Genomic DNA, 14,346 nt, shown 5'->3' with positions numbered 1-14,346 from the left:
AGGGTCTTAAAATCATGAAAATGAACAGAGGCAGAAAAAAAGAGGGTATAGAGGCCACAGGCTTCTGGAAAAACAGGGTTTCTACTACTAAGTGATGATGATAATGCTCTGTTTGGAAGGGTCCATAGAGCAGTTAAAGAAAAAAATTCTTGAATGTAAGACACAGAGCTTGGATTTGGACCTAGAAGCATCAGTGGCCTTCCACCCACATAGGATACTACATTTTCATTATCAGAGAGGTGCTCTACTGGGCACCACACACTAAGTGAATGTTCATTATCCTGGTTTGTTGAGTGCTTTTGCCTTAACTGAGGTCTCAGCCTATTTCCAAATATGAATTTTCAACAATATGAACATGGTCACTTTGCTTTATTCTTTGTTCAAACGTAAGTGCTATTTATTATATCTATGATAAGCTATTTTCTTAAAGCTTCCACAGATAAACAAGCAATTGCCAGAACAGTTACTTAAGTATATATTTAGTAAAATTTTCAAACAAGTTTCCAAGGGCAGTCTTCTACAATAGTTGGAATTAGGTACTTAGACAGAAGTACTGTGTTGACTTTGTTGAGATATTTACCAGATTTGTGGCCAGACCTTTAAATAACAAGCATTTAATTTCAGAAAAAAAATTTAATCTGCTGTATATCTATTAAAGCAACATTATTCTTGTAAGATTTAACTTGCTGACTTTCACAAGTGTTTATTTCATTGCTTTTGATTAGTTCCTATTACAGATCTTGAGCATGGTACTCCTAGAACTGAAGCTCCAGAAATCATAGGTAATAAGAATGTTGTACCCTTCAAATAGTGCTTTTCCTACTCATTGTCATACCATTATAGCTACAGGTTCTCCTGCATCTTAAAACCATCTCAGCATCCTTTGTCATTAATCCATGCAGCAGTTCTCAACCTGTGGGTCCCCACCCCTTTGGGGGTAAAATAACCCTTTCACAGGGGTCACCTAAGACCATCGAAAAACACATATTTCCGATGGTCTTAGGAACCAAGACACTGCTCCTCTATCCGTCTCCAGGCGGGTCCGCCCACATGCAGATACGCCCACATACAACATGAGGAACTGTATTACAGGGTCATGACATTAGGAAGGTTGAGAACCGCTGTATTACAGTCTTTATTCTGAAATTGTGCTAAGTTCTATGTCAAGTTATCTGTTGAATTTCAGAGAACTGTGTATAAACTAATTTCAGGACATCCAACTGCCATGTAACTTCTCAACATTGTGTCACATGATCATGTGCCTTTGTTTAAACAGCATTGACTATTTTAAGCTTCATTCCAAGCATGAATTTGGATCTATCCCTTATTTACACTGCTTATGTCTCACCAATTGTGGAAATACCACATTCCTTTGCTCATATGACTTTTTATTATATTGGGCTCTGTGTGATTATATTGGTAGATGTATTCTTTCAATGAATAATGTTTTTAGTTGATTGTCAAATTTTTTAATGTCCTATGTCTTGAAAGTTTAAATGATAGGCTTATGGGATAAAGTAGGCTGACTTTCCTTTTCTGACAATTTCTTAACTTTTATTGAATCAAGGACCATTTTGAAATTTTGAAGATCATGGACCATTCATTATGCATCAATCCTTATGTTTTCAAATATATGAACTCATCATTGTACTGTGATTATTTAAATACTAGACAAAAACAATAGACATTTATTTCAACTTGTAAAGAGGGCAAACAGACTGATGAAGGCTTTTTCCCGTAGAGTTAGGAAAGTGTATATTATACAAATGTGCCAAAAACCTTGTCCAGCAGAGTCTTCCATATTAGCAAGAATCATATAATCAAACATCTAGGAGAACTTCTTGTTAACCACAGTATTTAACAGAGTGCAATGCTGTATCTATTTTAGGATAGTAATGGGTACTTGGACGTTTGGTCAAATCTACAAAGGACAAGTGTCTCTTTTCTCTCAGTTCTGAAGTTTAAAAATTGACTTCTGAAATTAGTCATCAAGTAAATTTGTAAAATTTCTTTACCTTATTTTATTATTTTTTGCCCGTTCTTTCTACAGTTCTTTAAACCTGTCACTCTTAGAACCAAGGTTCCAGAAACAACATTAGGCAATGATAGTCTGTTTCTGTCCATTTTTACTGCTCATTGTCAACCCATTCTGTCATCATCATAGTCACATTGTCATCAGATTCAATGAACTGTCTTATCATCTTCTGATGTCTTTCAGTTTTATTTTTCTTCTTAAAAATATTGCAGACTCTTAAAAGAAATTACCTATTTTTAGAAGCTATGCATGGACCTAGATCAGAATGTTTGTGTTATTTTAATTTTTGTCATGTACTTTTGTCTAAACACTGCTCACACTTAAAGCTGAGTTTCAAATGCATTGGGTAATGTCTTTATCTTCTCCAGACCAACTAAACATAAACATAACAATTAGTATTTTGTCATGGATTCCTTGGCATATTTAAATATCTTGGTGTGAATCTAAAACCACACAACCTACTATTTGGTTATAGTCCTTACCTTTTTTGAAATTAGAGATATACAAGAGTCTACTCCTTGACTTAATTTTATGTGTTTTATCTCTCAAGACTCTGTACTAATTTTTTTAACTAACAAAATAGGAGAAAATATTTCAGTCTTAAAAATTATATACCTTAAATGTCAAGGAAATATAACATATTTAGAAAATCAAGAACCTTATTTCCAAAACCACCTTCACTAGAGTAATCCAAAATTTCTTCCTTCAGCTCCTAACCATCACAACAATCCCATCGTCCACATCCCAAACAGATTTTCCAAAGCAAGCTTTCGTATTAGTTAAGAGTCAGAAAATCAAACACCTCGAAAAACCTCATGTTGACCATAAGATAGTTAACAGAGTTCAAAAGTTGTGACTACCTCCTGAAATGAATTATTCCTAGCTACAGTTTAACCAAATCTCCAAAAAGAAACTGTTTACTTCCTGTCAATTTAAAAGTTTTAAAAATTGTTTGTCATCTGAAACTAATGTTTTGAAAGAAAAATTAAGATTCTATGTGTGTTTAAACTTTCTCATTTTCATGTTGTTGTTTTTGGTTAGTTTCTACTACAGGCTTTGAACCTATTATTCATAGTTCTGTGGCTCCAGGAACATTAGGTAATGATTTCATGACCTCATTCATGTTTTCTTGCTCATTAAAAGCCATTCCATCACTGTCACAGCCAGAGTTGCCCTTGCTTCCTGAGACTGCTGTTGTCCTCCCATTCCATACTTCATTGTATATATAGTCAGGAGTCTTAAGTCAAGTATTACCTATTGTTTTTAACAAATGTCCTTAGATCTGGTTGAGGAAATCTATCTGGCATGAAACCCCCTTTAAAATTTTATTATATGATTTAGTGAAGAGTCTGAAGTTCAAATTGCTCCCCTTTTAGTATCATGAAGTTTCTCTGAGCAACTTTAGTTTCTACCAGATCTGTGTAATATTTTCATTGTTCTTTTCTTGTTTTAAGGAATGAGAATTTCTTATTGTATTAAATTATCAAAAGAAGTTGCTTCCTAGGAATGACAGTTCTAATAAATACAAGTTATAGACTCCTCAACCTTTGATTAATTTAGCTATTCCTTATTCTCCACCACAATTTAGAAATTGTCCTTAATCTTTACTCAGTAGGAATTCCTCTGAGTATCTAATTATGCATATTAATATTTATTCCTTTAATCAGAAATTTTTATATATTATTTTGGCCTCTAAAGGATTCTCAGTGATGATAAGGAACAAATTATATTGGTATAGTAAAAATTTTCAAACTTTGGAAATAAACTCAAGAAAATCTAATAAGCTATTGGTGATTTCTAGAACTACAAATACTAGTAACCCAATTGGAGGGGACCATCTTCCTCCCAAACTTGAATCTTCCTGAAGCTTCTCCATTGAAACTAAGAAAATCTATGGTTTCTGGTTTAAGAGGCCTTCCAGCCTATTGCAGCTGGCCCAGGAGTGACAATGCTGTGACTTGCTAACTTGCACTTTCACCTCTATGCCTTCTAAGAGAAAGGCACAAATAGTGGTTAACATGGCTGCAGCTGCTGGGTTGACCAGAAGGCTCTTGGTTGGAAAGCTCTATGTGGTAGCCAAAGTTATTATGGGCTCTGTATAGGGATTGTCTCCAACAAAAGATGTTTCTTAGTCAATTTTCTTATTATTCCACTTTATTCATCTCTTTTTAAACAGTGCTGCTTCTTTGGTTAATGTAAACAAACATTTCCTTGCCCTCTGTATTCCCAGCACCATATTAGCAGTTGGGTGGGGTGGGGTGGGGTTCTAAACAGAGATGGAGATCAAAAATAATTGTATGTTTGCCCTGGCCAGTTTGACTCAGTGATTAGAGCATCGGCCTGTGAACCAAAGTGTTACAAGTTCAATTTCTGGTCAAGGGCACTATACCTGGGTTGCAGGTTTGATCCCTGGTCCTGGTCAAGGTCATGGGGGAGGCAGCCAGTTGATGTGTCTCTCTCACATCAGTGTTTCTCTCTCTCTCTCTCCCCTTCTCTCCACTCTTTCTGTTAAAAAAAAAAAAAAAAAATCAGTGGAAAAATATCCTCAGGTGAGGATTAACAACAACAAGAGTAAGGGTATGTTTTCCCTTTTGAACAGATGACAATATAATTGTGGAAAAAAAACCTGTTCTCAGGTTTTTCTTAGATATAAGACAATTTGCTTATACAAAAGCAGCTTGTTTAATTGAGAGGTAAGAATGTACAGAGGAAATATTTAAAGGCATCAAGGATCTATGTGGGCTGTTAGAAAATAGTTGGATTTTGAAATAATTTTAGGATTTGAATTAGCTGATGGAAGGATGGGAACAGCAAAACTAAAACAAAAGTCTTGACCCCTATTGAGGGTACCCAGGAGGGTAGTAAAACGAACATAGAACCAAACGTTCCTCGATGATACTGATCATTTTGTTAGCTGTGGTAAGCTCTTAACAGACCTTGTGGGAATTCAGATCCAGATGCAATTATCAATGAGAACCTACTTTTTTCAAATAGGCTCTTGCTTTTTCTAGAAGAAAAAATATTATATATGAAGAATTAGATAGTGAATATTTTAAACTTTGCAGACTATTCAGTCTCTGTCACATCTATTCGATTCTGCAATTGTAGCCTTAAGTCAAAGCCAATATGATAATGTAAATGATATGTAAATATGCCTTGAATTATCTTAGTTTGTGCATGTTTTGTTCCAATAAAACTTTATTTAAATTTTATGACATTTTTACATGTTATAACATATTACTCTTCTTAAAAGTATTTTTCCATCATTTAACACTGTAGAAAACATTCTTAGCTCACAGGTCATGCAGAGGGAGGGCCATAGTTTGCCAATTTCTGCTTTAAATAATGCATATTCTGCATGAGCTCTCCATTATCCTGCTAGTTCGAGGGTCTGTATTTTAATTCATTGCTGCTTTTGTCTAAAACCTATGAAATAAAGTATACATGAATGACAACTTAGACCCTCTTCTTTCAGCTCCCACTGAACTACAAACTCTCATTTTGAGACCAGTGACATCACCAAGCCTAGAAATGACACAAAGTCAACCTGGTAAATAGAATGTTCTGTCTACCTGGGTACACTGAGCTTCAAGGGACAATTGCAGGACAATTGCGAAGTGTTGTATTTTCAGATATTAAAACCTCAAAGGAATATACATTTAACAACTCTTTCTACATATTGTACAATACTCTTGCCATGATTGTATATTGGTGTTTAATTAGTAATGTGTTGTGTTTTGTATTGATTGTGTTGCTCAACAGTATAGAAAAACATATCTTCATTTCACTGTTTGCTTTGCATTTCATTTTAGATAATAATCATATATCTGATTAAGTAGTCAATAAAACCACTTAGAAGAACTAACTTTATTCTTTATCCTTATTTTTTACTAACAGTTACAAATTTGTGGTATTGTTTACTAGTAAGCTCAATTTGTACTCTGCCACGTGTAAAGAATATTGGTTAAATTGTGATCATCAAGGAAGGAGAAAATTCTCCTTTCAGAAAAGATATAAAACTTTACCTTATACAATATGAACCTGCACATAATGGCCTTCAAATTTGAAAACAAAAGTTTTAAATCATTTTTAGCAATGCTATTGCTATACCCTAACATTTATTTTAAAACATTGGATCTTATTTTTTAATAGTAAATGATTGTAATCTTTTTCATTTCCTTTGTGCATCTTTTAATTAGCTAATGGCATTTTGGTGCTTATGTTGGCAGTACAATGTATACAATGTAAACTACAGCACTTATAAAATTGTGAATTCAGTTCAGTTATCAGAGCTTCTTTTAGTGTTGATGATAATATAGTATCATATCGACTAGCTTGGAGCAGTTATAGGTATAAGGCACTTTTCTAAATACTTAATATGTATTCATGTATTCAGTGCTCACAACAACCCATTCTTGATCAATTGTATTGTGTGTGTTTTTTGTTTTGTTTTGTTTTTGGTTTTTACTAGTTTCTGAAGTCCTGGAATCTGTTACACTTAGCACTGAGTCATCAGAGGAAGCTATAGGTAAAAATGTTTCCTAATGGGAAGTCAGGTATATGTGCTTTTTCCATCTCATTGTGGAAGTCCTCTTTGAATGCCCTCATGCTTTGTGACATTCTGTAGCTCCTCACGTCTTCTCTGTGCTCATCCAGTGAATCTCGAGAGTCAAATATGATATACAGCACATTGTGCTAGTGTCTGCTGTATTGCTATGCAAGTTTCACAATTTCCTTATTTAATGCTCTCTCAGTCTGAATGCAGATTTTAATATTTTATGTTCTGATCACTCTTTCAATGTGAATATGCACAAGCTATTTTTCATTTTAATATCATTTGTAGTATTCATCCACATGCTTTCCAAAGACCCACTCTATGTCTTTTCTCACTAAAAACCTTTTTCAAAAAACGTAAGGTAGCAAACGATCTGCTTTGCTCCAGGTGGAAATTGCTGTAGTTATTGTGTGAGAGTGTGTGTGTGTGTGTGTGTGTGTGTGTGTGCATTTTCCCACACAGCACATTGCCTGTATGTCCTGCTTTCATTTCTGCCATCTAAAATTATAGTTATCTTCACAAGTCACCTAAATGTTACTTTCACAAATGTATCTGCTTAAGATAACTGATGTTTGTTTTCAGATTAAACAGTGTTCCATTACTGAGTGCTATGGGCTGCCCACCACTAACCAGACATTCCCCGCTTCCTCCCTAGCCTCAGCCGAGACAGATTATGTATATCCCAGTGCTAAATCACCACTCAGGCCAGAGGAGCCAAAGACTGACTGGGGTAAAGGTTTTCATGCTTTTACTCATTTAATTCAACAAAATTTTAATTAGTGTATATTATGTCCATGGAACATATACATTCAAGCTGTTGTACTTGTTCTACAATTCAGTGGATTTGAAGAGCTATAGCTTCCAAAATTCTTGGATTCTTAAAATGATCATTGACTCTCTGAATACAGAAATAAGTTTTAGTTTCTCTTCAGTATCTAAATATTGAGGCATAATAACATTTGACAACCAGTTAATGACTATTAAAACATAAATATTAGCAGAATGGTTAGTTTTATAGGATAGAATTTCCACTCTTGGTTCTCTTTTTTTCTTGTCTAAATTCATTGTCCTATCTGTAAAAATACGATTAAATTGTCATAAGGGAGTTGCCTTAAGAGAATGGAGTTTGTTGATATTAAAGAAAAATACATGACTACAGCTTAACAAGTCTTACAATTTTTAAAATTGTTCTCCTTTGTTTTGATACAGTTGTGGAATCTATTGCAAATGTGTCTGAACCACCTGAGACCACATTAGGTAATGACACACCTAAGCAGCTTTTGTCCTCATTGCCACCATCATCTGAGAACCTCAGGTTCTCTCTCATTGTGAATTCATGTTGCAACATCATTTTTTGTCACAGCAGTTCATTTTCTTTATAGGTTCTTCTATTCATAACCATTGTCCAAGACGTCTCTTCTTCCATTCAGTTTTGTTTCTAGACCTGGTCTCTTTTTCTACTTAAGTCAGCAAAACTATCCAATCTAAAACCTTTTTCCTAACACTGCATATTCTGCCAGCTTGATGTTGTGTTGAATATTTCAGATATTTTTTGTATAATGATCCATTCACACTTTCTACCCTGGCAACACACTTTCCATTAACACTCATTCCATCATGTTCATTTACATGTTTGATGTTTTCTCCATTATCTAAGTGAAAGTTGATGCTTCTTGAATTGGCTTATGCTTTAACACTTTTGTATTACTTTGTTTTTTGTTTTTGTTTTTTTTATGGCTGCTACTGAGTATATCTTTCTAGCATTGTTGAGGAGATAATAGTGTGGAGGGAAGATTTTAAAAATAAGGACATTGCTTACTTTGAAAGTATTCGTGTAACCTGGCATCTCTAAACATTTTTCAAACTGAATGCATTATGAAGGAAGAATGCTATGCTGCTGAAAACTTGCAGTTTTCTTTCTTTTTTTAAAGAAAAAAAACACTATCTGTTACCATCATTTCTGTCATCTGTACTAAAGGTGTATGGAGCACCATGGTAACCTCAGTTATTCTCCTTCAATTTCCATAGAAGCATCAACTCTGCCTTTCCAAACTGTAATCCTACCCAGCCCAAATGAGCCTCAGACTGGACCGGGTAAATACATTATTTTGTATTTCATGTAGAAGGTGAGTGTTTGCAGAATATAAGAATGGAAAGACAATATAGGCACTACCTGACATCAGAAGCCCTGCCTTTATCACTCAGCTCAGTCTTTGCTGCCCCGCCTCTCTTCTGTCCATCATCTGTAGCCACTCCCGTGGCAGTGGTGTGAATGTTCTTTAGGATATGACTGAGAAACACCTCTCGGCTCCTGCGCAAGTGTTTAACCTAGGAAATAGTCATGTTTCTGTGGAAGACCGGTTATATTCCATTTAAATATAAATATATATTCTAATTTTAAGTGCTTTATCATCTTGACTGGTTTTACTAGTTCTGTGGTCATGTAAAAAGTGTTTTAAGATATCTAATTTGTGTTGGAGGTGAACAGAATCGGGTTTCACTGTGCAATTCAGATAAAAAGTTATCACTGGCCAGTCACCTTGTCATTATTCAGATCTTTTACTTCTTTCCACTCCTTCCTGCAGTGGTTTGGCCATTTGATTACATGCAAATAAGAGGAATTTAAATCAAACCAGTGACTTTAAAAAGTCACCAAAGGTTTACTTAATGGCAGAGTTGCAAATGAAGGAAAACCTGTCTTCGACATGGATAGCTACATACGCTGCTTCTTACAAGGAAAAGCCCTCTCAGTATCTATCTTCTTGGAATAGGAGTTTATTATAAATAAGCCCATACTTGTGTTTTGATTGCCATCAAATTTTTTTATATGGTTCTGTTTCTAGAAAAGATAGATATATTAATTTTACTCGTCATCTTTGGAAATATCCTATTAAATATTGCCTGTCAAACTCGACAGTTTATTACCAAAATTTTGCATTGACCGCACAACTGGATCCGTGTCAGTTGTCTCTAACTTTTCGAAGTTTGTTTTTATAGCTATAATAATATTATTGAAATGTTTGCTTGTGAATACTATTAAGTGATTCTTACCTCTTTCTGAATCATTTTTGTGGAATTGCCTCGTGATATGCCTTTACCTGCAAACCTTCGTTCCTATTACCTGGGGAGGCAAGTAGCCTCTCAATAGGAACCCCAGCAAGCAAAGAAGTTGAGAGTCAGGAAATCATGAGACTGAAAGAAACTCTAGACTCAGAGAATTTTAGAATTGGAAGGGCTCTTTGAAACTGCCGTACCTTTTGGTGGAGATCCTGCCGCTGTCACCCAGTGATTGGCAAAGGGGCTCTGAAGCCCCAGCTTGCAGGCTCCCAACCCGGTGTGACCTCTAACACATCTTGGTGTTTCTCTCTCTACAGGTGAGAATGTTCCACTGAAACCATTGCATACCTTGCATATTTTGACTTAGTATCAGGAGGAAGTCTCTGCAGGCTCTAGAAGCTTCTTCTAGTATCCAATAGCTCTTACTTTCAGCAATCTTTTCTTAAGGTGCCTGAAACTCCGTGACCTTGAAAAACATTTTTTTCTTCTTACCTCTCTTATCTCAGACACACTGCAGTCCAACCAAATGAGGTGTTTCCACAAACAGCAGCCTTGCATTTGATCATTCCTTTTCTCCAGAAGGATATACTTTTCATTTTCTTGGTGAAGAAATAATTGGTTTTTATACTGAATGTCCTAGAATTCCTTCGGGAATTGCCCAGTGAAGTAATAACTTTCTTTAGTAATCTATCCTTTTAATTTCTGTTCAATTTCTCTTCCTCAGAATGACCAATAAAATTATTTTGTTTAATAAGATTAATTTTTTTATCAGCAGTTGCTATTGAAATGTGACATGCTAACTTTTTTTGTAGAAGAAATTGTATCTATTTGCACTCAAAATATGTATCATACTAGGATAATCTGATAAAATGGTGTGAACTTGTATTAAGGATGAATACTTGTTACTATGGAATTTATTTTAACCTATTTAAAAGGTATTTGAAGTAGATGTTCCTGGAATTCCAACAGTTTCATTTGCCAGCTGAATATCTTGGATATCATTTAATGTGCCTTCTTCTTTTGTTTTCTGTTATAATAAGAAATTATCTTCCTATACTTTGTGGTTCTTTGGAAGCTTTCATTGCATTAATTGCTGTGTATCAAGGTCATCAGTCATTCAACAAACATATTGAAGAGCCCAGAGCCTATTAAATACCATGGTTCTTGAAAAGCTCAAGATTTCCAAACTTATATCCTTTTTTTTAGCTCCCAAGCAGACACCGCGTGCTCCTCCCAAACCAAAAACATCTCCACGTCCAAGAGTCCCACAAACACAGCCAGGTAAACACATATTTTATATTCTGGCCTGAAAGTTTGATGTTAGTGAAGTTATTCTGTTGAATTATAGCAAGGTGGGGTGGGGTTTTTTTTCTCCTTTTTTAAATTAATTAATTTATTTCTGTTACAGGTGTTTCTCTTTTTTCCCCTGAGACACCCTCCTCCCTATCTACCCCCTCACCAAACATTGTTGTCTATGTCCATCGGTTACACATACATGCATATAAGTTCTTTGGTTTATCTCTTCCCCTTCCCCACCACACCCCACTCCTCTGAGGTTTGTCAGTCTGAACCATACTGAACCATACCTTTCTATGTCTCTGGGTCTGTTTTGTTCTTCAGCATTTTTTGTTCATTATATTCCCAAATAAGTGAGATCATGTGATATTTGTCTTTCTATGATTGGCTTATTTCACTTAGCATAATATTCTCCAGGTACCTCCATGTCGTCTCAAAGGATAAGAGATCTTTCTTTCTTATTGCTGCATCGTGTTCCATTGTATATATGTACCACAGCTTTTTTATCCACTCATCTATTTATGGACACTTAGGCTGTTTCCAGATCTTAGCTATTGGAAATAGTGCTGCTATGAACATGGGGGAACATATATTGTTTCTGGTTGGTGTTTCAGGCTTCTTAGGGTGTATTTCTAGAAGTGGGATCACTGGATCAAATGGCAGTTTAATTTTTAATTTTTTTGAAGAAACACCATATTGTTTTCCATAGTGGCTGCACCAGTCTGCATTCCCACCAGCAGTGTATTAGAGTCCCCTTTTCTCCACACCCTTGCCAGCACTTGTTGCGTGATGATTTGTTGATGGCAGCCATTCTGACAGGTGTGAGGTGATACCTCATTGTTGTTTTAATTTGCATCTCTCTGATGATTAGTGACGTTGAGCATTTTTTCATATGTCTCTTGGTCATTTGTACGGCTTGTTTGGAGAGATGTCTATTTAGCTCCTCTACCCATTTTTTAATTTTGTTCTTTGTCTTCCTTTTGTTGAGTTGTATGAGCACTCTATATATTTTGGAAATTAACCCCTTATCTGATGTATCATTGGCAATTATGCTCTCCCATATAATGGGTTCCCTTTCCATTTTGATGGTTTTTTCTTTGCAAGTTGAGTTTTTAACCCTTGTGAAGCAAGTCTTCCCTTGAAGCCTGATAAACATTTACATTTACTTTTAGACTGAAACATATGCTATTGAAATATCTTATTCCAGAAAGCTTCCCTATTTTAAAATTATTTTGGAGACAAATAGAATTTCTTGAAAGAATAACTGTCTACTTTCTCTGCCTTTCCAGCTTGAGAATTCCCAGCCCTTCCATGGTCCTTGAATTTGCCTTCCTCTTGCCAATTACCTTTTTTTTTTAACCTTTAAGTAGATTTTATTTAACTTTAATGTCATGAAAATAATATGAATCTGATACATACATAATGAGAGTACCAAGGCAACAATTCCTGCTAGAATGAGAAATTTAAAATAACAATAAATACATGTAAAACATTAATATATAAGAAATACTGGGGAAAATAATGATTAATGAATAGAATAGAATAGGAATAAAAACAAAGCAAGTATATTAAATCTGTGGCTAGGAAACTAAAATCTAACTTTAAAAAATAAATCAATAGATAAAATTAGATGAGGATGTTCTCAACTTTTTATTTGAATATAAGGCATAGAACAAACGTAGCAGAGAAAAGAGGAATGGAAATAAATAAGAAAGCATGAATGTTAGAAAATTAGAGATGAAAAATAGGTGCTGGGAGTTAAAACATTGGGAATATAAATTCCTGGTTAGTAAAAATTCTAAAAGTAAAGGAGATGTAAAGTAACACAAAAGATGTTCATAATTTTCTTTTTGAGCTGTACTCTCTGCATATAGAAATATAGAATAATAAATCAGCAGCTTACTCTAAATTTCCATGATTATACTGTATTCATAGTTTCAAATTTGTTTGATTTAGACCTTTAGCCAAGCTTCCTCCGCACGACGTGCAGCTTCAGAAAGGTAGATTCATATGCTCAATGTATTCCTCTCTCTAAATCGAAACCATAGAGTGGCTGCCAAACAAGCAAGAGAGCCTCCTGATTCTCTCCCAACCCAGGCAAAGCACTCCCAGCCCATCAGCATCTCCCATGGAAAATAGCTGCAACCCAAACACTACTGGCTTTGTTGGTGCTACTTAATACAAGGAAACAATTTGGAAAATTGATCTGGGAAAAACAAAATACTTTCTAATTATTCCTCTTAAAAGTGGATGAAATTAGGATCTCTTTTACTCAAGAGAACATGATCTTACCTAATAGACCCCAGCAATATCCTGGGTTTTTATAATCTTTCTAGAATGCTTGTGTATGTATACATATGTATTACTAAATACTTTGAAGACAGACATTCAAATCCTAGTACTTTCCCTTTAATTCTTGACTAGCTCTTTATGAACTTGAGAAAGCTTTATAGATGGAAGAATATTCTGTTCATATGTATAATACAAAATGCAAATTATTGGGTGATAAGGGTATCATTTGACAATAGTGTATGCACAATGTGTTCATCTACCACTTTGTTTTCAGGATGAAATTCTATATTTGGACATGCCACCTTTCTTCTTATTTATATTTAAATTATGTTTATATATTAGATGACAAAATTTAAATCTATATTTGCCATTGAAGGGAAAATGGGGTAAAAAATTTGGAACACATCATCAAGAATATTTTGTTATTAAAGATTTAATTTTTTATTTCTGTATCCATGGGTAATACTTAATAATCTCCTTATTAATTTTATACCTAGAAATCTTATTGTTATCCAAACAATACGTGCTCCTAGTTTTTGTAAGAGTAAAGTGAAAATTAGAATGTACTCAGATTCTTCAATGTCAACTTCGTAAAGATTTTCTAGAAGTGGAAACAATTTACAATAGTATAGTTTTCACATCATTTTGACATTTCACATTTAATTCTCACAACTACCCTTTAAATTAGCACAGGTTCATTATTTCATCCTTAAAAAAAAACAGAGAAACAAGTTAAAATGTGACCTGCTATGCTTAGATATAGAGAATCCAAGAGTTTCAATCTAGTGGTGATGTCTAGACCTCAGCTTCAGTTCAAGTCTATTAACCTCAGGCGGATAGTCACCAACCCAAACCTTTAAAGTGAAGCTGGTAATTCTTTCCTCCTAGCATTTTGATGAGAGTCGAAGGGCACAATCCTTATGAAAGCATTTTTTAAATTGTAAATTGAGTTATAAATAAATTCGATCTATTTTTTTTCTAATATCTATTACATTCGCACCTGTTACTCTTAAGTCTAAAGGAACCATCACAGAAAGACTATTCTAGTTTGCAAACATGCTCTTTAAAGGTTTATTTGGGGCCTAAGAATTGAGGAAGAGTAGAATGCCAG

At 34.7% G+C, this 14,346-nt stretch overlaps 1 protein-coding gene across 1 annotated transcript in view; it reads left to right on the top strand.

Moving 5' to 3' along the window:
- LOC118616995 (ABI family member 3 binding protein) overlaps positions 1-14,346 on the top strand; it is a 188,635-nt gene that overhangs the window by 108,464 nt on the left and 65,825 nt on the right. The window contains exons 39-45 of the mRNA XM_036242520.1: positions 726-782; positions 5,511-5,585; positions 6,507-6,563; positions 7,246-7,320; positions 7,800-7,847; positions 8,619-8,684; positions 10,854-10,928. Of these exons, the coding sequence (XP_036098413.1) occupies positions 726-782; positions 5,511-5,585; positions 6,507-6,563; positions 7,246-7,320; positions 7,800-7,847; positions 8,619-8,684; positions 10,854-10,928 (453 nt within the window). The remainder of the gene's footprint in view (positions 1-725; positions 783-5,510; positions 5,586-6,506; positions 6,564-7,245; positions 7,321-7,799; positions 7,848-8,618; positions 8,685-10,853; positions 10,929-14,346) is intronic.

Source organism: Molossus molossus, unplaced genomic scaffold, assembly GCF_014108415.1.
Source record: "Molossus molossus isolate mMolMol1 unplaced genomic scaffold, mMolMol1.p scaffold_m16_p_5, whole genome shotgun sequence".
Classification (NCBI taxonomy): domain Eukaryota; kingdom Metazoa; phylum Chordata; class Mammalia; order Chiroptera; family Molossidae; genus Molossus; species Molossus molossus.
This window is presented reverse-complemented; position numbering and strand designations above follow the sequence as displayed.